Source organism: Branchiostoma lanceolatum, chromosome 11, assembly GCF_035083965.1.
Source record: "Branchiostoma lanceolatum isolate klBraLanc5 chromosome 11, klBraLanc5.hap2, whole genome shotgun sequence".
In the NCBI taxonomy this organism is placed as follows: Eukaryota; Metazoa; Chordata; class Leptocardii; order Amphioxiformes; family Branchiostomatidae; genus Branchiostoma; species Branchiostoma lanceolatum.
This window is the reverse complement of record NC_089732.1, coordinates 11,043,429-11,067,636: the sequence shown is the minus strand read 5'-3', so window position 1 is coordinate 11,067,636 and position 24,208 is coordinate 11,043,429. Positions and strand designations below refer to the sequence as shown.

Genomic DNA, 24,208 nt, shown 5'->3' with positions numbered 1-24,208 from the left:
ATCATCTAGCTGTTCAAATGAAAGTTCATCTAGCTCAAATGACAGCTCATCTAGCTCGAATGAAAGTTCATCTAGCTGTTCAAATGAAAGTTCAAATTCACATTCACATTGTTCAAATTGTACAGAAATAACTTTAATCTTTGTAACCAGAAAATTGTTTTCTTTCATATTGATTGCTTGGCTGAATGTATGCTCAATACCACACCAGATCATTTTAGTCTTACTTTGTTAAACATATAGAAGTGACTTTTTCAAACCTACCTGTGCCTTGTAGACAGTACTTGGCACACCGTGCAGCAGTATCCACATTGTTATGCCTTGCCGCAGTGTACGCGTTCAGCACTCTGTCTTGCACAGGGGTTGCGAAAAAGTTCACAGCATTGGTGGATGCCACTTAAAGTAAGAATAGAATAGAGAAAGTAAGATAGGCTGTCTGATATATATTGGTCATATCATATCTATTGCAAAGGATCACAAGGGAACACATTCATCAAAAACATTTACCTAAAGTGAATTGTCAGACAAGGACAAAGATTATCCAACATATGTGAAATACAGAAAATAGAGAAGACCTTGCAAAATAGCTGTAACCCCTTACATTTCATAGTGGCATCGAATGGCGAAGTGGTCAAAGTCAACAGTGAACGTCAACTTGGGCTAACACTTACCCACTTGTCAAATATCATTGCAATCCATCTTAAGATATTCTACAAGATATGCATGGACACATGCACGCGAACAGACTAAAAACTATACAATATGATTTCTCCATTTTTTATAGAGATAAGAGGATATGACCTGTACCTTGACAGTTTGTCCCAGACCATCCTGTTGCGCAGCCCTGTTGATCACACACCCCTGTGGCACGGGTACAGGTCCCTTTACAGTGACATGATTGGGTACAGCCTGGTCCAAACGTACCAGTCGGGCAGGCTGTCAGAAACATTCAAGAGCGTCCCTAAGTATCATCCTTATGTACAACTGTTTTCAAGAGACTCGATGCCACAAGCAGATTTAAATATATATTCAGATGTGACAAGTCTTACTACACAAAAATAGGCTAATACATAAAAGATTGTTTTGTTAATATATAATATAATCAAAAAAGATACTGAAGCCCAAGATATTACGTATTTACTAAATGATAATGTTAGTCTTGATTGTTTAGTAAGTATTATTCATATTTCTATTTTGTAGTTTGTTTCATTGTTTGTTGACCGTACGAAAGTTGCTGTAATTTTTGTTGCATCAAAAAAGCCTTATTATATTTCAAATGTCATGAAAAAAATCTAACATAAAAATTTTGTAAATTTTATCATAATTGCTATTACATCAATTGCATTGTACTAGCTATAATTGGTCATCTTAACTATTGCCCTGTTCAACGCTACCCCATTCGATATGACCGTACCTTCAGGAATTCTACAAAATCATCTTCCTCGCATTTTTTCCTGAATTTGTATATTTGGCAGTAAACATAGTTTCTTGTTCTGCAGCATAACATTCACTCTCACATACATCTGATAAAACAACATAGCAGAATCTTACCACTATCGCACCTGACACCTGTGTATGTTGGACCACAGGTGCAGCCAAACGGGTCAGCCGGACACAGCAGTTTCCCCTGACAGGAGCCACCATCGCACGTTGCTTGACATGTCGACCCAAACTTCTGAGGACTGTTGCACACTGATTGGAAAAGGCCATTGATTAGTGGCTACACTGAGGAAAAAAACCACTTAATTCATCCTACTTTTTTTCGTTCACGACCCTGTATTTTTTATCAATAGTGGATGGACTTATCCCGTCCCCTATCAGGGTCAATGGATGATGATGATTTTTTTCTACCAACGTTTCAGCAGGTGCTCCACTGCCTGCAGGGCAATACGATCCTTGTCGTATTGTATAAAGTCAAGTCAAAGTTTATTGCACAACAATTGGAGCAGGTACAATGCAAAGCAAAGTGTTGTATAAGACTACTGGCTAGGAAAAATACAGGCCCAGAGTTGTGCACCAAAGAAACTACTGACTAAAGCTAGTACAATGTTTGAGGAATTGATTTATCAACAGGATGAAACTATATCCAAAGGGAGTACTGTATCTATATGAATTTTGTATTACTTTGTAAACATGTAAACCTTATAAGGAGTGGTCACCTGATTGACAGCTGTCCCCACGGAAACCGGGTGCACAGACGCACTTGCCCGTCCCCACGTGACACACCCCTCCGTTGTAACACACAGGACACCTGTTCCGGCAGTCTGGACCCCACTTGTTGGTGGGACAAGCTGAAAAACAGTCCAACATTTCCTTTATAGGATGTAAATTTTGAGACTACGGAGAAAGATATCAACAAATTTTTCTTTGTTACACCTTAAGGAACCCTTGAAGAACCGCATTAACTTCTCAGTACCTCTGACAATGAGTCTGCTGAAGGCGTGGTTCCATGTGTTCCGTTCCCCATCCCTGTATGCCTCATAGATACCTCCATCAGAGGTCTGCACACTCTGGATTATCAGCTGGAGTCCTTGTCGATTATCCAACACCTACATCAGGTCACAAGAATAAGAATAATCAGCCATTCACACACAGTGTTATGGTGTAAGCTAGTGCCATCCCTCTACAAATCTATCATATGAAATTCAAAGAATATGGTGCTACAGTTATGCATTGTACAGTGTTGTCATTTAGTACCAGGGACAGGGGCACCAATCTTGTTGGTGTGTCATTCAGGGACAGGGGTGCCAGTCTTGTTGGTGTGTCATTCAGCACCAGGGACAGGGACACCAGTTTTGTTAGTGTGTCATTCAGCACCAGGGACAGGGGCACCAGTCTTGTTGGTGTGTCATTCAGCACCAGGGACAGGGAAACCAGTTTTGTTGGCGTGTCATTCAGCACCAGGGACAGGGGCATTGTTGGTATGTCATTCCACCGTACAACAAAACCCTTACCTGTCCATCCTTTCTCCACTTGATCTGGTTGTCGGACCAGCCTGGCTGCCAGCTGGACGTCTTGGTCATCTTTAACGTGACAAGTTCCCCTACGCTGACTGTTGTTGTGAATGCCTCTGGTAGAAGGTATGCTACATTGCAAGGTTTGAAAAATAGAAGTTAAGCAGCAGTTCTGTCTAGATTAAAATGTCGACTAGAAGAATGTTATATGTCTTAAACCTACAAAGAAACCTTAAACCTGCAGACGTTGGCACTTTGGCGCACCAAATATGTGTGTGTCTTTGGCACACTTTTGACAGATTAGTCAAAGAAGTTCGGTGGGCGTCAGTCTACTGCCATGGTAGGAAAGTCATGTTAAGTGCCTTTCCCAAGGGCACAACGTCAGGGCATGGTAAGCATCGAAACCCGGACCTATCGGTTCAGAGTGCAATGCTGTAAGTTACGCCACACTTACACCACTAAGGGGACCTACAGGATAAATTTCCTGCGGTGTTTGACAATCCTTGCAATGAGACTCACCAGTGTCCCTGACCTTGAAGGAGACAGCTGCCCCTGACCTCCCATCACTGTCCACCCGACAGGAGAAAGCCCCTATTCGTCTGTTCTCTGCATTGGCCATGAAACTGGCACCGTAACGAACCCCCTCACTCATCAGCTGTGTGAACAAAATACACAAATCATACATGACTACATAAGGCATTGACATGATTGAAGCAATTCCTCATAATGCAATGTGGGTCATAATCAGTACTGATAATTGTCCCATTTTAAGGGAGCTAGAATTGTTACTACATGTACTTGCAACAGTTTTGGAGACCATTGTAATTAAACTGTTTTTCAGGTTATATTTTTCTCTGAGACATCAAATGAACACAAACGTCCATAGATAGCCATGAATATAACTTTTACAGTTTGTGATAGTTGTCTTGTGGTTCTGAAATGACCCCAATATTTCCAGATTTTTGGTTCAAATATAAACTCTTAGGAAAAAAGTCCACATCTCTTCCAAACAACATACCGGTTGGGTAGAGCTGATTCCAAAAGGACTGCCTGGACCAGCACCCCCCTCCCTCCTGAAGGGCCAAGACTGGGTCTGCTGTATAGTCCCCCGTGCCGTGTGGCAGAGAAGCTTGGTCGCTGTACCAGCCACGATGTGAGAAGAACTCTCAAGGGTCACATCAACAAGGGCAGGCTCTGTGGACAGCAAGAGAGAGATGTTAGGTTAGGCTATAAGAAAGTGTAATGAACATTGTATTTCCTTATTCAGTTTATAAAATAAAGCAACATACTTGTGTTCGTACAATGTCTACCTGCATGTATGCTATAGAATAACAATATTACAGCAGATTCCAGCTATTTGCATTTAAAATGTTTAGTCGCATATTTTGGGGATATGCATAAAATTCTGAAAACGCAAACCATTTCCCATTCACACCATTATAAATAGAATGGCATAAATGCAATAGCCATGTTCGCATATTCTTACTATTTGCATAAAATGATGCAAATACATATAAACGTTTCATGTTTGACATCGCTGAAAAATAAGTTTTTGTCTAGTTGTCATAAAAGAACACCATATAAAAATTATTAATCAGTATTTCTCAATATCTAAAAGCCATGAATGAAAATTACAGCTATGGCTCACATTTTTTGGCCAATCACACCAGTTCACCCCAATTCTTCTCGACAACTGTGTTGGGTTCTTTAACATGCTCCCTAGGAGTGTGTAATTATAAGGACATGGTGTACCTTGACAGTTTGGGCCAGACCATCCTGCTGAACACCCCTGTGCATCACATGCCCCCGTTGCCGTGTTACAAGTACCAATACAGTTGCATGTCTGGGTACAGCCTGCACCAAATGTACCAATGCACCCTGGAAAAGATCACGCAAGAACACTAAAACTTCTGACGATGATTATAACCAAGCTAAAGATTGTGGTGACAATTATTTCAGTCATCTGTTACAAATATCCATGACACTTATATTTTCTTACTTTCATTGCACTTGCAATTGATGACTGCATCTTTCATTATAACATTGAGATTGTAATAAATGTTTGATTTCCTATAATCCATCACAATTGTGCTTCTTTACTTTCATCGCACCTGATGACTGCACCCCCTGGTTACTTTACAAAGTACTGCAGTGTAACTTCTAGTCTTGATATTTCTGAGTATTCTGGATAAATTATGGTTATGGTTTTTGGGGGCAGATAGCTCTTTTGAGGGGGACTAAGTTGTGTATGCTTGGGTCCCCTAGTTTCCTATGTTACAAACGTCCATGACAATTGTGAATCCTTACTTTCATTGCACCTGATGCCTCTGTAGCTGGCAGCACAGGAACAGCCGAAGGGGTCAGCTGCACACAGCAGCTTCCCGCTACAGTCTTTAGAGTCACAGATGTGATTACACATCTGACCAAACTTGTGAGCAGCGTCGCACACTTGGAGCGAAAGGGGAAAAACAACATAGATGTAACAGTGTATTATAAAATGAAACGGCAATCCCTCAAGCAGTTTAATTCCACAGAAAGTTTCTCTGGATTACATCCATGCTCATTTTTATCTATTCCTGTTTCCCTCTAAACAAATTGTTGTTTTTTCTTTCCCAATGATAGGCACCACTGTGACAATGTTTTCATGTGATAAGATCACACAACTAATTAATACTATTAAAGTTATGAAAATTGCATTGCATTTCACTTTTTTGCTTTTAACCAAGAACATTGTGCAATAATTGCCATCTGTCTTCAGTCATCTGACTTTTGTTGACCTCTGAAATTTCCTCAATTACTGAGGTATTTCGTTTTCTTAGAAGTATGGCATCAGACCTAGGGACTAAAGAAGACATGCATTTCTTAAAGGAAAGGAATCAGTTTAGGTCCCATTTTTCCACTATTGGTTCATGATGATCAATATTCTGAAGTAACTGAAGTACGGTACAAGTACTGAAAAAAAATTGACCCATGAATCTTCAAACAAAAGTTTATAACAACAGTCTCCGCTGTCATTTTCCCAGAACTACCAAAAAAGTTTATAACAACTTTACAACTTACTTGCCTGAACTGCACTTTTTACTGGAGAAGCCACTAGTATATGCAGCTGCCAGCTGCAGGGTTAGCTACAGTTGTAGAATACTGGGCATGTGTCTGCTTCATACAGAAGTTCATATAACAACAACAACAAAAGATGAATGGTTACCTGAGTTGCAGTTTGTGCCGAAGAAGCCAGGGGTACAGATGCAGCGTCCAGTCTCTGGGTCACACACACCACCGTTATTACAGACTGGACATATGCTCTGGCACTGTGGCAGCCCCCACTTGCCTGCAGGACACACTGGCAACAAAGGATTCAAGATTGTTCTGTAAGTTTTGTAAAATTTGCTGAATATCTAAGTTAAATGTGATTACTGAATCCACTATTAATTCATCACACTCGCAGATAGATACCAGGATTTTCATTGTGTTGCTACTATTGATTCTGAACTGCAAACTCAAAGATATATTGACAGACATATTTGAATCAAGGCGAAGGAGGATATGTTATTCTTTCTTAAATAGATTACGCTCCTCAAATAACTGTAAAATCAAACGCTTGTTGAAATCGGGTGCCTACTACAGAAACTCGTTTTTCTGCAACACCTATGGCTTATTGTGTAGTTAGTTTTAATACCCATATTTATGTTTGTATTTCCTTTGGTGTTTATGTTAAGATTTTAACTCTTTTAAATGTATAATGTTTCTATGGTTTTTTATCATACCCGAAATAGAGAATGAATGAATAAATGAATTGTATCCGTAAACTATTGATTTTCATTGTGCCACCAAATCTAAGTGCTGAGATACTCTAGTACTTATAATTGGATTTACAGAAATCTCCAAGCATATAATGGAGGATGGATAGTAATGATTGCAGCAAAGACAATACATTGTCCCTGGAAAAGGACTGACACGAACCCCACAAACTAAAACAACACTCAAAGACTGTGAACAGAAAGTCAATATCAACTTAAGATATTAAGATCAAATTCAAATGGATCCTGTGTTACAAAAACAATTAATTGTAAAACAAATTGCAAAAGCTAAGTTCCTTTGCCAAATTTATAAACTGTTCAGATACCACTGTGACAATTATCAATCAATGATGTGGCATCGTGTGGCGTAATTGGTAGGGCGTTTCGCCCAGAACCGAGAGGTCCCGGGTTCGAAACCACTGGTATGCCCCAATGTTGTGCCCTTAGGAAAGGCACTTTACACAAATTTCCTCACTCCACCCAGGTGTGAATGGGTACCTGACTTTGGTTGGGGAAGGTCGTATTGAGGTCACCTGCTGGCGCGAATGGCAGCCGCCAGACCCTAATGTGACAGTTACATAAAGTGCAAGTGTGCAAATATGTATCTTCTGTATTATTGTGTATTACATGTATGTGATTGTAAACCCTGCAGCAATTCAGCATTGGCTGCCATTGTAGGGGAATTTTGGACCAATAAACCATTTATTATTATTATTATTATCATTACTATTATGCGTATGTGTTTCATATACCTCTGACAATGAGTCTGCTGAAGGCGTGGTTCCATGTGTTCCGTTCTCCATCCCTGTAGGCCTCGTAGATACCTCCATCAGAAGTCTGCACACTCTGAATGGTCAGCTGGAGTCCTTGTCGCTCTTGTAGTTCCTACATTTACAATAGGAGTTGATTACTGACCTCATTAAAACATTTCATTAAGGCCCCAGTCCTAAGAATCAATAAGAATCCTTTTCAGTATTGACAGGATGTTCCAGTCAATAAGAATCTTTTTCACAATGTCCTGTCAATAAGATTTGTTCAGACAGAATGTTTCTGTCAATTGAATTTTTTTCCAGTCTACCCCTGAGCCATTGCATCGATGATTCAAAGGTATTCCTGTGATTCCTGTCAATAAGACATAAGTATAAAATACTTTTTTTGCAATGTCAATAATATTTTTCAACAGAGCCCTCCATCAAATGACTACATGTATGTGCATAATCATTTAAAACCTCACAATACAACAGCATTGTCCGAGTTTTCAGTAGACTAGACATCATATATCAGTACAGATAATGGATGCATCAACCAGTCTCCTTCCAACCCTGTATAGTGACAGTTCCCTGTGACTGGCTATCCTGGCTTAATCTCCAAGCAGATCTCATAGGTTGCAAAGACCGTATCCAACTGGCAGAAGAAGTATGTTTTGCAACCTAAGCTATAAAAGCTCCTTCTTCCAGTTGGATACGGTCTTTGCAATCCGTTGGGTCTGCTGGAGACTAATCCTGGCTATCCCCTAACCACAGCAGCCACAGTGGCTTTCCAGTGGTAGGCCCCCTGATTGACACCATAGTATGCTATTAAACAAGGCCTAATCAACTTGTGAGCAACACCTGGTACGTTATACCTGGATCACGTTCTAAGTTACACAGAGGTCGGTGCCATATCATACATAAAGAACGAAGAAGACAAAGTTCGGTCAAGTCACTGTCAAGCCAAGTCTTCCAGAATGAAGAAGACTGAAAGCTAGCGGGGTGTTGTCTGTTGATGAAACATAGCCGCTGATTCAGTCAGTCGCTCATTCGAGATAAAACGTCATAGAAAGGGGGCGTGGCATTCGCGTTACTTTTGAGTTCAGTATGGTCGTGTACAATTAGCTGCTGATGATGGTTGCTTCCTCAGCTTGTTTAACAAATATTTCAACAAGGGCACTGTGCTTTAGGCAAAATCGCCGCATCTTTTTCTTTGTTGTAACGTTGTTTGCTTGTTTCATATTTGACCCAAAACAAAACATGTTAATTTTGAAGCTAACCCTGTACCTGACGCAATTTTATGATCATCAACGTAACGGCGCATACAAACGTTCAAGGGACCATGGCGATGGTTAAACAATAAGTGTCCGATCTTTTTATCTTGTCCTTGACCCCTCCCTCTCTCCCTTTTTGTTTCGTAGAACCCTACCTGTCCATCTTTGCTCCATCTGATTTGGTCGTCTGTCCAGTTCTGCTGCCAGGTGCTCGTTTTGGTCACTTCTAAAGTCGCGCTCTCCCCGATGTTAGCTCGTACGGTGAACGCCACCGGTAGGACATAAGCTGTACCCAACACAAGAAGATCACACATTGTCAAGTGTTCAGAAAATAAATAAATCATTGTTGCAAAAAATCGTTAGAGGGAAGACAATCAAAGGTTTGAAAGTTTGGAGAAAACTACAGCATGACATTGAATTGGCATAGGACAGAAATCTTTTGCCATCCTTCTTATATAGGAATGCGAAAGTCTGCATCTTCTTATATTGGAATGCGAAAGTCTGTATTTTCTACTCACCACAGATGCTCCAAAATAGCGATGACTATACCTGTGATGTCTGAAAGCGCAGCGCTTAAGAATATCTTAGACAGAAATTCTGACTGAGCGTTAACTCACCTGTGTCCTTGATCTTGAAGGAGACAGCCTTCCCTGTCTGCCCGTTTTGTACCACGGAGCAAGAAAATGCTCCTACTCGCGTGTTTCCAGCGTCTGCCATGAACCTGGCACCATACGCCACTCCTTGTGGAGGGACCTGCAGTGATAGGATCGATACGTGTTTTTGTTTGTTTGTTTGTTTGTTTGTTTGTTTTTATTCACAAAACTTCAAACCTACAAAAGGGACAAGACTTGCCACCGCATGAATTTCTGATTTAGTTTTCAAACGCACAACTCTCATTCCAGTAGAAAACCAATCCAACTTTTTTGTGCTAGATCTAAATGGACAAAATTTGGCCATTCTCAAAAGACTTTACCAGGTTCCAGACGTGACAGGAAAGAGTAGAAATCCGCAAAATAGACAGATGATATATATATACCAGAGGAGTTGGCCGATCAATCATCAATGAATAAGTAGTGAACTGTATTTATAGATCGGACAACTCCTCCAGTATATCATCTGCCTATTTGGCCGATTTTTACTCCTTCCAGCCACGTCGGAGGCCCAAATTACCCTTAGGCTTGAGGCGACAGTGAAAGGGTTTCCTGGTCCCGGGCCGCCTTCCCTGATGATGGGCCTGGTGTTCGGCGTCTCGCCTGAGACACTGTGCTGTGTGATGGTGCTCTGCGGGGCCCGGCACAGAAACTCCGTCAGAGAGGAGTCGTCCAGAAAATGTTTGGTGCTCAAAAGAGTCACATCGACGGCGGCGGCATCTGTGGGAAGAGAATTCGCTCCTTGGTTCATTCGTTACCTTCGCCAAGAAGGTTATGTTTTCGTTAAGCACCTATCTCACTGAAGCTGCGACCTCGCTGCGGCCGAGCGATATGACAGGGCGCTCAACGAATTTCATCGATAAAAAACGAATTTTTACACGCTTTGCGTTTGTGTGTGTATGTGTGTGTGTGTGCGTGTGTGTGTGTGTGTGTGTGTGTGTGTGTGTGTGTGTGTATGTGTGTGTGTTCCGTTATAATTGTAAATGATACAACTGAAACACTGGTAGAAAACCACTTATGATATCACCTGTCATAATCACCATATAACGTCCTTGACAAAATTCCACGTCCTGTACCCATTAGCTAGCAACACGTTATTTTCCGGAAGGTACATAAAGTGGTTTTCCGGCGACAATGCCCTAAAACTAATACGAACGCGTCATTGACTACTTGAACAGGCTAAGGGGGAAAGCCATAACATAGGTAAAGAGTACAGTGGTGGGAAAATGCAATTATTTTTACTTTCCAAATGTATAATTTTTCAGTATCTGTATCTGTATAACCAGTATAACCGCCCTCCGGCGGAACACACCAGCTTTGCAGGCATGCACACAGCGCGGCAGCAGCCGATTATATTACACTGAACGGCCTGTCACACCTAATCTTTGCACATCTGACTTCAACCATTCTTTAATTTAGTGAGGATGTTCCTACAGTACTTTATGACAACGAGTTTCATTCTACTAACGGTGCTCATTAACTACGAATTTTTGAACACATCAATCCATGGTGGATTATTATGTTGGCATGACTATTTCTTGTCCTTTTCTGAGCTGTTAAGGTAGGAAGCCTTTTGCGACGACGACAGCCATAGCATATCAAAATTGTTCGTTAAACAGCAAGAGCTTAAGTCAGTTGTCATCTAATTAGACATTGTCCATAAGAGACTTAAGAGAACTCCAGAGGCGCACAGATATTCTCCCGAGACTGGACTACCGAAGAAGTACAGTCTACACCTGGGACATGCCAAAACATTTTCATTGTGCTTCTGCCATGACCTTTAAGTAGACAGACCACAGATTTGTCATTGTTTAGGGGTCATGGAACATTCTAATTAGTGGGCGTAGCCATTTTTCAATTCAAAAGATCCGAGCATGCGCCCTGGTGACCTGTCGGGCGACCTTGCAGACTTGACAGTCGACGTTGGCGGAATTTTAGGCTTACGAGATGTCAGAAGGGCTTAACGATAGAAAGGGAAGACCTTAAGATGTGCTTAAGGTAGTTGGGATGTAAAAAATAGTGAGACCGTAGTCCATAGATTTAACAAAGAATTCAGGGATGAACCAATAATGATTGGGGAGGAGTTGGACGATTTGATTTTTTAAATTTGTTACAGGTCAATGGTTTGAGCATTTCCCCTTTACCCTACAATTTGGTCAAGGTTTTTTTCTGAAAATTCTTTTTCATGATCTCCATGCAGATTCTCCCCACTCGTATAACGTCTTTTGGTTAGTCCCTTACTTAAATTAAGGCGACAAGAGTGACGTCATGTTGATGACCTGGGTGGGCAATACACTACAACAAGGCAAGGGCGCAGTGACCTAAAGAATTACGTCTGACATACAGGATTTCTTCTTTGTAGGAAAGAATGGGAAGTCATTTGTAAAATACTTCTGTATCTTAATATGCTTCTGTATTTTGATCAAGCGTTGGAATTAAGCTGGTTGTAGTTTACGTTTTTACAGTCTGGATTTAGTAGGATGAACAACAAAGTGATGGCAGCCCCTTGTGAGACACACAAACAAAAACACAAACACACGTGCACAGAGAGAGCGAGAGAGAGAGCGAGATAGAAGGACATACACACACACACACGTACACAACTTACACGCGTCATGACATACGCACGCTCGCACACACACACGGACACACACATCATGGCACACACGCGCGCGCGCGCACACCCACACGCGCATATATGCGCACCATGGCACACACATACACTTAACGTTACACACTGAAAATGAGAAAGACGCAATAACAAGAAAGATATTCATTCCCAGTCGATGTTTTGTATGTTTTCTGTGCCTCACTATTTTGATTTTGTGATCTTGATGTGTTTGTTTGTTTGTCCATTTGTTGCAAATACTGCCTAAGTTAACAGTATGTATATTACACGTTCTTGATTCTCCGATCTTAGCCTTTTCGGGTATGATATGTTAACAGACATTCTTCATAAAAATGTAAGAAGTTTTTTACCTGCAGTGTTGTATTGCAACATAACATAGGCGGTGACAATGAAGGTCAGAATGGCCGCCATCTTTGTTCTCCTGTCGGACACGTTCGGCTGAAAACGCATGGCAGAGTGGTAAATGACCTTGGAAATCCTTGCTGTTATTTCAAGGACTTTTAACAATAGTCAAACAATAACCATCGTTTATCTTTTCACCAAAGCTCAGATAATTGAACTATTTGTAACGATAAAGGTGTTGCCTCTATGTCTCTTTCTATATATCTACGAGCTGGAGTAGGAATATACAAGGCAACACACACCAAGCCGGGTTCGATATACACTGTGATCGTAGCTTTGCTGTTCCTAACAGAAGCTAATAACCACGAATCTCACTTATTCTAATTTACAATATCCGATCCCGCGTTATCCAACTTATACGGAGAATGAGGGAAGATACTAAATACCTGTAATTGCGGATTGGCGTGACCTTCTGTTACAAAGGGGGGAACCTTCGTGAATAACTATGCTTAACTACACTACAACAGTTGGTACGCTACAAGTTACTACACCTACACCTTAACCCATCTGCTTGGAATTATTATATGACCTTGCGTCACCGTTTATGAGTAAAGATTATAACTGGAGTCGGAGTTGTGCAAAGAATTCAGCTTGTTGCTTGAGGGAAGAAGGAGGGTAATTATTGCATTCTAATGACACTCCCTGATTGAAAATCCTACTACATGTTACGTAGTACTCTGAACGTTTTGGACCTTGACGTTTCGATCTAAAGAGAAAAGTGGCTAAAGTTAGCTAGTAAGGTAACCCTTCCACTACTCGGTGCTCTCGCTGCGACCTAAACTGGATTTGTGTAACCCTTCAACCCTTCATATCATAATTGGAATATCATGCAAAATATAAAAGTATGACTGAAAACACAACAAAACACATAAAGAGAAGAATCTTTCTTTTTTATTTACGAAATTCATTGAGCGCTATGGCCAATTTTAGGTCGCAAAGAGAGCGCGGCAATGTCGCCACCCTAGTGGAATGGGGGTGTCAGTAGGTACATGTGCCACAGCTGACTGTACATCACAATTAGGCTGACTAGGGGTTTTAAAGTATGCTATATAACCTTCAAACTTTTAATCTGATTTTCTAAAACCGTGCCTTCACAGTGCTAATAGACAAACGTAGATTACCGTTCCAACAAGTGTGTGAGCAACTCTACACAACGATCTTATCACAAGTCAGAAATCGACCTTGATGGTTTGTGACTGTCACAATACAGCCACTCCGAACGATAGCCCCACCAAAAGGACACACAGTAGCTTGTAAAACCACGTGTCTAGAATCAAGAATTCTCTCTAAACTCATACCTGAGAATTGATGATTTCCTCTGAGCCGCGTTTAGTCCAACTCAGACTCAGAGAGAGATACAAGGGTCATCACAGAGCCTCCAGTTGCAGCAGAATACTGGACATTCCTTAACACGCCAGTTCAATGCTGATTTGAGCCCCAGGCGATGAAGTGGTATATATAATGGGCACTGACAGCATAATTCTAGCCCCAACCCACATTATATACACTTTCGTGAACACGACTAAAAACAACATAGGGTCGTCATACGAGCGTCTGTAAAATCTCTAAGTTGAAGTGTGATAATCTAAACGATTGTTTCAAATCTATACAAAACGTGTTGTTCGACAATAATCTTCAGTGTATTGTGGCATGGCTTTGAACGAAATACTTTCAAACACCTGGGCACAAACGTTGGGTGTGGTCTGTTAGGACTGATGTGTCATAGAAGGATTGAGCGAAAATATGTAGAAGAACAAGTAGTGCCGAATTCCAAAGGTGGTGCTTGTTAAATATTAGGCATGCTTTGCCTTATTGTGTTGGTGGGGTCATGGCAAATAGAGAAGGGGGAGGGGGTAAAGCCTGTGCGGGTGCGGCAACACCCAATATTTCATCATTACTTCAAAACGCTTTCATTCCTGATTTTCCTCTAAGCTTCCATGTATTTCCATGTACTTGTTTGTCTGCAATTAGCCTTCGGGCATGAACTTGCAATAAAGTTATTGTTATTATTATAATTAGTGTGTTCAATTAGACATTTCGCCATTGGCTAGAGGGACCGGGCATGCGAATTCCACATTTATTGTTGTCATTTGTTTCTATCATATTTATTAGTTCATCATATTTCGTTATAAGTTAGCGCATCATGTTTTGTTACAAGTTTGAAATCTAATCTTTTCATTTTTATTTCTTGTGTATATTTGTTTAGTGGTGCCGCTAATATAAGTTTGTCAACTTGAGTGCGTCACAGCTACGTCTGGAATCTCTTCTCACTTAAGTAATGAAGAAATTATTTGAAATAAAAGAGAGAGAGAGAAACTGCACGAGTAGCAAACGTACAAACGGCAAAAGTGGTACTCTCCAAGCAGAGGTTAGGTTCCGGCTGTTTTTGTGTGTTGTTTTAGGCGTTTTTGTGGGGTATTCTATTTTTAAGGTTTTCATTAGAACAATATTTTAGAACAAAATGCAACAAACACACGGTAATTCAGAATTGACTCTACATTTGTAATCGAAATATAACATTGCTTTTCATTCGTTTTTATACATGCCTCCGTGTTATCAAGCGCTCGAATACGGCATCGGCCGGCCAACGATATGACAAGTCAAGTCAAGTCAAAGTTTGTTGCACAACAATTGCATCAGGTACAATGTATGGCTATGAACTATTTATACTACATGTACTGTACTAATCTAACATTATTACTCGACACACGACGAACGACGAACGACTTTATTCCAGCACTCCAGCCACATCAGTGCTGGAATTCCAGCACTAAATCATGCCTCGGTGCTCGGTTTCCACCTTGGTTTCCAGAAATAAACTCCGCTCATCACTCGGTTTCTAGTGACGATCCCCGCTCGTCACTCGGGTACCAGACAAGTAGGCTGGTTCAAAGGTCATTCATCACTGGTTACCCAGTACGGAGGTTACTCGTCACTAGATAACCAGTAAGTGAGAAACAAAATCCTTAGGTCACGGGTTCAGCCGCGCTAGATTTACCAGTGACGTCTCAGTGCCAGTCATCAGTGCTGGAAGCCGAGTGATTACATTATTTCGTAGGTGGGCTTCCAGTAATCATCACGTCCTATTATCACTGGAATGTTCCAGTGCTAACGTTAACTAAAGTAATAGACAATGTTTTGAGTCGATACCGTACTACAGTAAGACGGCACGGAAGTTAGATGTATTAACGGGACACTACTCGAATAAACAACCCACAGAATGTGTTGCTGGGGAATTCATCTAGTGAAACACTGATTATTTCAAATTTGATTAGCAAACCAAACCATTTTATCTACAAAAGCCGATCATCAAATATTTCTATCATGTTTCTATTACATGACATTGAATATGTAGCCCCTACAGTAGCTGGTGCTGCAACTTCGGACGTAAAATTTATGACTTCGACATCGCATAATTTCAACCAGTGTAGGTTGTCTGAAAAGTGCTGCGTTTTGACAGGACGTTATATAGACATATAACCTCCTTGGTTTTGACAAGTGATAAATGAGAGTGGTGTGACTGTCTGAGGATTTGCCGTTGTGGAGTTGATCGTCCGTGGTTTTCCAGCCCCGTTCGTACTGTCATCTCTCGGTTTCCAGTGATAATTCTGAGTTTTCCAGTAACGCAGTCGCCTCATTGCTGGACGCCCATGCAGATATGACAAAACTTCGTCACTGGAAATCTAGCGATAAAGGTACCTTCGATGCAGGACACCGAGTGATTACACTGAGGAACCAGTGACCCCGGTATGACCCCGGTATTTTTGCAGGACCGTATCTGCTGGGGGGGGGGGGGGGGGGGGGGGGGCTATACCATAGCGGCGGTTACTGGCCCCAAGCAGATACGGTTCCACAAGCAGATACGGTCCCGATAAGTTGAAAATCGCGAATCAGCGCTCCCCCAAGATATAAACGCCGGCGCCACCCCGGAAGCCTGCAAAGGAGGCTACAGGAAGGGGTCTAGCGCCCTCCCTTGGCCCCCAAACTGTTCGGAATCCAATCACGCCTTGTGAAACCAGAAACGGCTAACTCATTGCGATTCCAGAACCTTCGATGTTTTTCAAAACACTCGAAAACAGCTTACGCAAGGCTTGCTAGCAGCAAAAGTAGGTTAAATACGCCTCCTTGGTCACTCTGTTTACATATTTAAATCATCCCGGGGATTTGCACACGGCACCTCGGTGATTCCATATTACCAATAGGGGTGCTTTATAAGAATTTCTAAGATTACATCAAGTTTATAAACAGTGAATATCAAGAAAATGATATAAAATATAATAATTTATATAATTTTAAATAAAAAAACATCCTTTTATCAAATATTTTAATACATAAGGTATGATCTTTGTAGTACATTGCGTACTCTACCCCTTTGAAGGGTGTCTTACGGTCGAACCATTAAAAAGTGCAGTGTGCAAGGTAGTTGTTTTGCAACTGTCAGTGCACACAACGTGTGCAGACCGTGTGCATTTAACAGCATAAAGCATGGAGCACGGGATGCGTCGTCATCTTCCTGCCAATCCACATCGCACTTTGTGTTCGTGACTTCCCCAACTCTACGAGGAAAGACTGACAAGATGCCGAAGCCCTGTAAGTTTCACGTATTTGTCACATTTTTGTCGTAGTCGCGATGAACGGTGTGGTGTAGCCTAGAAACCATGCCATCGGGAGCTCTCGGTATCTCTGCGGCGCTGGGTGTGGTACCCGCCCGCCCAAACAGATCAGCCCGCTCAGGCTAGGAGTGGATTTACGAACGGGCTCTTTATGCCAACTAAGGAGACAGGCTGACAGAAACGGGTTAATATGGGCCCAGTAAAATACACCGATACCGACCCATAGAGGCTGGTGACTAGGCTAGTCTGTTGTGGTCAGGAATGCGCCAAATAGTATAGTATGTGGTATGTGGCAAATATTCAGGGAATTCTACGAATCTATCTGTGGAATGTTCCATGCGTGTGTAGTTAACCATCTACCGTCTGTGTCCTAATTGTGGTTGCAGAACACAGTATTTATCCGTGAACGGTTGTTTGGGTATAAAGTAGTGAGTCCCATATAGCCGTGGCGACTCAGTCCCACTTCTTGAAAAAGCTGTTACGTAGTTATTCTGTACATGTACAACCTTGACCATTGTATTTGAATGGCTTTATTATGTATGTTAGAATGTTTGGCCCTCTCTAACACTTGAATTTGTATTTCATGCAGGCTGTTCTGCTTGTAAGGGATGCTCCACCTCCTGCAAACTGGAGGCGTGTGTAAGCTGTGACTGCTGCAAGTGTAAGTTAAAAATATCATATCAAGGGCTAATCTCCATATGTTTTTCCATATGTGCAATCCCAATTTGTGTCTGGTAGAAATGACTTTTTATCTTTAATCTATTGTTCACATTACGATATAGTCACTCTGTCTTGAGCAAGGATGACCAGGCTACAATATAGGAATATACATGTATCCTTTCCTGTTGGTTAAGTGAACGTTGTGTTCCTGTTTCAGGCTGTGAGTCGTGTGACAGTTGCAAGCCTGGCTGCAGCAGCTGTAACTGTATCTGTGATGGCTGCAAGTGAAGGGAAGCAGTACCACAGGTGAATAGATTTATGTTGAAAACGCCTTTTGTGTAATCAAAGGCTGAGTTGCAAGTTCTATCCAGACTAGAGGTGGGTTGGGTTACAGAACTGGTATTTCTTTTAAAAAATGTTTTTGAAAAAATAGAGACCGTTTTTTTTGGACTGACTATGAAAATTAACAATACCAGCCAGATGGTAATAGACCAATTTGAATGACACAAATTGATTTCGTTTTTTTTGGGGGGGGGGGATTAAGACGTTCGAACAACGTTCCCCAACCTGGAGGAGGCAGGCGTTCGATTACAGTCTGATTTACGACAGATAAGTACAAAGAAAGCCATTTATCTCTGCATTTTATGCAAGTGAGGAAGGGGACTAGCCATCAACATTGTATAGCAATATGCGGAAACGTTTGAAGGCATGTGTGCAGGTATCAGACTGCCCGCAGGAAGCGAATACCCAGGAGACGCGGGCTCAGTGACACTGGTCTGGGTTTGGGGAATGTTGTTTGAACGTTTTCCATTCTTAAGCAGACGTGCGCAATGACAATTTGTGTATAAGATCCCCATGATGTCAGTTTGTGTCGTCCAAATTGGTCTATTTAGCTGCGTGTCTTATTTACTAACAGGTAAAGGATGAATCTTCAGCCAATGAGACAAGTAGTTTTGATCCAAAAAGATATTGTACTACTAGACAGGATCAGGTCTGGACCTGGACCAGACCTGAACTTGACTGTTTCATACCGGTACCCAGCCCTAGTCCAGATAATACCATGAAGGTCCATTTCATCCTGTATGGTGTGTTAACAGTTAACGATCAGCGCACTGCTGATGGTAAGTAATTCAATGTGATGAAGGTTAAACAAAACTTGAAGGATTTCTGACTGAAGACTTCTACTAATGATTGTTTGTTGTTTCCATAGGAGATTGCGGCAGACTGACTAGAATAAACATCAACAACGCCGCGTGCATTCCAATACCTAGCTGGCATGTTAATAGCTTAGCTCTCCAATAATCTTGTCTTATGTAATAGGTCACATTGTAAAGGATAAATGTCTCAAGTGATGGCACAGCATGCATTGTTTAGTCAAGGATTTTTTTCAGTCCTATCAGAAATATTAATTCGGTTCTTTTAGATATATTACTTCTTTGCTAATGAGAAATTGGTGTAAAAATGTTATTCAGATGAATTCTAGAATACTCAAATGTAAAGCTGAATATTTATACAGGAATAAGGGAAGTACACCTGTTTCAAAAGTTGAAGAGGACTACAGTGAATTGAGGCCTTGATGGGTATGAAATATGGAAGAGTTTGACTCAGATGTACTTTTAGACTTTGTAAATAAAGCTTCTTTGTTGTTACATCATCAGTTTTGTTCATTTTGTTGAGTGTGCACATTTGCAAGATGGTCATAGAATCCTAGGAACATAACGTAAAAGCTACCCAATATGAAGTCATTTTTTGATGGGAATGAAAAGCATAAAGCTTTTGTGGTGTAGGAAAAAATTCAGGGGTGCAAGAAGGAGTATGTGTTGTGGAATCTATTTACGGTGACCTGTGATAACAAATACGGCTTGCACAAGTTGATGGGTAGCATGATTTGGGTCAGGCTAGATATCTGAACTGAACTGAACTAAAAAGAAAAGAAAACCCAGTTAAAATGATATAGGTGATAAAATTTAAGTGTGGTGCATAACAGAAGGGAACTGGGATAACAAATAAGGGTTGATATAGCATGCTTTGAGTCAGGCTTGGTGGTATAACACTGCATAAATATCATAACTGAACTGAAAGAAATCCAATTAAAGTAATACAGATGATAAACCAAAACTAAAGTATGGTGCATACCAAAAGTGGACTGATGAGATGATAAACAAGGGTTTAACAAGTTGATGGGTAGCTTGATAGGACATACATTTCCTTTTCCTTCCCCATAGTGACCTCTGGCCGATTCAATGCGTAAACATAGACATGCACGATCAGAAAACATATATGACATATCACAAATATAGATCTACCTTATATCAACTGATATCTGATACAGAACATGTCTACATTAATAGATATTTACATACCGTGTCATACGCATATCATACACACATATTCTATTCCACCACAATTATTTCCACAGTATGCGATCTGTCTGTTGACGCCATGGACAGCACATTTGTGTAAAATACAATTACATAGTTACATTGTGATGCTGACGCATTTAACACTAAAAAATCTACACTTCATCGACGTAGAATGGTACAGGTATCTAGCTGACGCCCCCCGAATGTCCCTTGCGCCTCACGGATGTCCACCATGCCTACCAAAGAGGGGGCCGCGGTAGTCTCGGCTGTGGCTAGGTGGAACCCGCTGCAACAGATTTGGTAGAGCATGAAGTTATATAGTTCTTCGTATTGCAGCTCATTGCTAGCATGGTATCCAAATCTATATTTATAGCTCCCGAGTCTCCTCTCCGCAAATGGGAATATGGAAATGTAGAAAACTTATGTCCATATCTTTATTAAGATTATCAGGGCAGCCATCGCAATTTCATAAATTCTTAATTAACCACAAATTGTTCGATTTTTTAGGGATTTCTGAGCGGGTCATAGAACTCTGTTACCTGAAGGATTCTAACTATATGGCCGCTCATAATTCCACATACATATCACACAAACAAAGTATGAGCCGATTTGGCCCACCCCCATCTTCCGACCTCTGCTTGGTTATGGCTGGTTTTCTCATGCAATGACTCTTATCTCTATTTTTTCAATCATTCCCTAAAATATATAAAACATTGAGCTGATGATGTCTTATCTAAATCTTATATATCCGCACAATACAGAAGTACTGACCTTCTTTCTGGTAGTAGTCCCTACCCATCATGGGAACCAAATCTGAAGGTGCGTCATCAGCAGTTTGGTTGTTCAACCAGCAATGCTCAGTGTCTCGTTGGTAGTTGAAAGACTTGCACTCCTGGTCGCCAAAGGCAGGCCCATGCTACTCCCGGTAACAGATGTGGCATGTTTAGTAGACATAAATCTCTCTTTAGTTTGGGGTTGCAAGGCCGGAAATTATAGTTTCTTTGTTCAATGTGGATCCGGGAGTGGGGCACGAATATTTGAACATTTTTGCACATTTATTCAGGTCATAGAGTGCGTATTCGTAAAGATGGTAAAAAATGGATTTTATGCGTTTTAAAACATGTTATTTTGTATTACTGTATGAAGTTTTGTCTTTGTAGTAGAAATGTAAGTACACCTTATGTGAACTCCAATATAGGTATTTTATACTGAAATTGTGTATGGGCCTCCCTAAGTCCAGAGGCACAAGGTAATCATTTGTTATCAAATTTCTTTTTATACAACCAAGATATCTGCCTGCCGTGGCAACTTAAACAATGCATATATCTATGACTTAGGAAAACCAAATCATACAGCCTTAGAAACTCAAAGTATATTAATAAACATTGTCATAAACTAAATTCAGAAAAGGAGAAGGATTCAGGCCAGGGAATAATTGGATACAACCTCATACAATCTGTAAGACAGACTGAGACATACCTGGACGCATAGCATAGCACATCTAATTAAGCCGGTATTGATAAACTCCAGAGTTGTGCTGTTCATCAAGAATGTGTCCTGCTGCCTGCTAAAGTAACCCACGGGATTGTTGGAAGCTATGGGAACATATATGGAAACGTGTGAGTCAAGAAACATTGATAAAAGCCAAAATGTTGTTCCCCATTGTAAATATATCACCGTGTTCAGCACCAAGGACATGAACATCGCGCCAATTAACGAATAGATGTAACACAAAATGTACTCATGCATTTTCCTATGAGAAATGATTTGTAAAATAGTGCAGCAGCACAACAACTTGATTTCTCCATTTTCCTTACACGTAATACCATAAAACATCTGATTACTTCTTAGGGTGCTATTTCATTTGCGAAGTGCATGTAAGTAATGAAATTATTTGAATACGACAATACGAAAACTGAATAAAGCACCAAATCAGTTGTAATGCTCCAAAGCTGCCTACACCATACATCTTATTTTACTAACGTATAAATGTTTGTAGCTATTCTTTATATAAAATATATGTCAGAAGTACTATAGCCGACAGGTACAAAGCGCGACACGCCGACTTTTGCTGTGGACACATCGACTTTTGCTGCGCGACACACGGACTTGAAAGCTGCGCGACACACAGCAAAAGTCGGTGTGTCGCACTTTGTACCTGTCTGCCACGGTACAGACGTTTTTACCTGCAGTATTGTATTGAGAGATCAGACAGGCGGTGACGATGAAGGTCAGAATGGCCGCCATGTTTGTTCTGCTGTCGGACACGTTCGGCTGAAAATGACCGAGTGGTGGTAAATGACCTAGGAAATCCTCGCTGTAATTTCAAGGACATTAAACAATACATGTATATACTAGGGGTGAGTGGATGCTGGTGCAGAAAATTCCGATACAGGCCGCCCGGTTCAGGTCAAAAGGATCAGGTCCAAGTCCGGACCTTAACCTGACTATAGTAGTACGGTAACGGTCGGGGTCCAATGTCCGACAAGAGTCCAATGTCCGACAAGGTTACAAAAAGTATTACTATTGTGTTATAGACTAAGCCTTTCTTTTTAAAGACTGCAAAGTCAGAAATTCTGTCGAAGTTGATGGCATCAACAGCTAACGATTGAAATATTTGTATGTTACATGTAGTACTGTGTCATGTATTGGAGAGCGAGACAGGAATGCAGGTCTCTGTGAGTGCTACAAATTATGTCCAAATTGTATATCACAATGGTATAGCTACTAGTATTTCAATGCACAAACAACTAATATGCAGAAAGGAAACGGAGGTGGAGGAAAACATGTAACATTTTGGTTTCGTGGAAACGAAGTCAAACATAGCGTTCAGATCGGTAACGTTAGTTAACTGTTGAGTGTACGTGCATGGGTACTTATACACACCAGTCTTGATGGTATTCGGTTTTAACAATGCAGCGATAACGTTGATAAAAAGGACACACAGTAATAAAAAAAACACATGAGATCAAGAATTATCTCCAAAATTCATACCTGAGATCGGATTTCCTTTGTACCTGAGTTAGTCCATCTCAGAGCATGGACTCTGGTCACCAAATTTTTGTTGAAAAAGCTAGTTACTTTGTTTGTACACTAAAACAACTGTGTACTCAGTCTGCTGAAAAGGGATTCCCCATACACTAAGCACGCTGTTCTCTTTGCTGGAGAGGCAAGTAGTTTGCACGACGGGCTTCAGACAGTTCTGTTATGTAATACGTCCGTGTTCCGTGGGTAAAGGTAGCATAACACAGTATTTCTCCGCGATCAATATTAGTTCGGGTCCAAAGTAGTGCGTCACAGAATTTGACAAAGCCGTAGACATTCTCCTGTGCACGTCAGCGAGGCGTAAACAGTGGGGAATAGTAGAGATTGTTTTGAGACTGTATGGGCGGGATTACGATGTTTGTTTCGGCCGGAGTCAATTTGCGCCTGGAGACTGTTCCCAGCCAACTGCTCTCGATTCTTGTAATTTCATTGTGTGAAATAGTCAAAGAGTTCATAACATATAAGAGCGACTAAATGATATAAAGGTAACTTATGATGCTATAAAGTGGTGCAAGCGTCTGAGTGTTTTCGAGATGACATCGAGAAAGATGAAGAAAGTACTTTGCATTCGATCGCAAGTATTTCTTTTTTAGCTAGCTACTAGGTTCATTCTCCATACTCTTAAACCAACCGTTGTCCGATTTTTAGCCTTTTTATTTCATAGTGTGGCAAGTGGAATCCGCTCTTTCTCCCTTTGAACCTTTTTCTGGGCTGTCTAATTCTAACCATCAAGTCAACAGGTCAACCCACAAACCAATCCGCGTCCTCCCTGGATGCGTAATCCCCATCTGTCTCTACCAATGATGACAGAACTCGTTAGCGAGATGAAAAAGCTTTTTACTACAATTTGCGCCACAATTACAAAGGAAATGGCTCCATCAGATTCCTTTCGCACCCACAAATAGATGTAAAACACAATTCTGTTGACACTATCGAAAGACGGTGCACATTTCTACCTCAGTGTTTGCCCCCAAAAGGAACAAAATAGCTGATACGCTGTGCATACAGTAAAGTTAAAAGGGCACACACAGAGAATATACAGAGATATAGAAAATGTTGAATATGTGTAGAATGG

General features: G+C 41.0%; 1 protein-coding gene and 2 long non-coding RNA genes across 3 annotated transcripts; 1 reads left to right on the top strand and 2 right to left on the bottom strand.

Moving 5' to 3' along the window:
* Positions 1-67: 67 nt before the first annotated feature.
* On the bottom strand, positions 68-13,965 carry LOC136445204 (multiple epidermal growth factor-like domains protein 10). The gene is made up of 17 exons (XM_066443071.1): positions 13,751-13,965; positions 12,401-12,488; positions 9,942-10,141; positions 9,389-9,524; positions 8,927-9,057; positions 7,501-7,633; positions 6,157-6,291; positions 5,259-5,399; positions 3,970-4,145; positions 3,471-3,606; positions 2,952-3,082; positions 2,414-2,546; positions 2,157-2,288; positions 1,549-1,689; positions 805-933; positions 262-393; positions 68-75 (listed from the first exon to the last, which is right to left on the bottom strand). The coding sequence occupies exons 2-17, from the start codon at positions 12,459-12,461 to the stop codon at positions 68-70; spliced, it is 2,055 nt and encodes a 684-aa protein (XP_066299168.1). The 5' UTR covers positions 12,462-12,488; positions 13,751-13,965.
* Positions 13,966-16,908: 2,943 nt separating this feature from the next.
* Positions 16,909-19,374, top strand: LOC136444829 (uncharacterized). The gene is made up of 4 exons (XR_010757330.1): positions 16,909-17,042; positions 17,655-17,726; positions 17,943-18,031; positions 18,936-19,374. It is a non-coding gene; the product is annotated as an uncharacterized lncRNA (long non-coding RNA).
* Positions 19,375-20,851: 1,477 nt separating this feature from the next.
* LOC136444951 (uncharacterized) lies at positions 20,852-23,503 on the bottom strand. The gene is made up of 3 exons (XR_010757359.1): positions 23,083-23,503; positions 22,275-22,362; positions 20,852-21,683 (listed from the first exon to the last, which is right to left on the bottom strand). It is a non-coding gene; the product is annotated as an uncharacterized lncRNA (long non-coding RNA).
* Between the last annotated feature and the right edge of the window lie 705 nt (positions 23,504-24,208).

Excerpts from the sequence above, each read along its gene's own strand:
- LOC136445204 (XM_066443071.1), bottom strand. The coding sequence starts at position 12,461 with ATGGCGGCCATTCTGACCTTCATTGTCACCGCCTATGTTATGTTGCAA. Across the intron at positions 9,058-9,388 it reads CTTCAAGATCAAGGACACAG|CTTATGTCCTACCGGTGGCG; the intron begins GTGAGTTAACGC and ends TGTTGGGTACAG. Across the intron at positions 934-1,548 it reads AGGTGTCAGGTGCGATAGTG|CCTGCCCGACTGGTACGTTT; the intron begins GTAAGATTCTGC and ends TGTTTCTGACAG.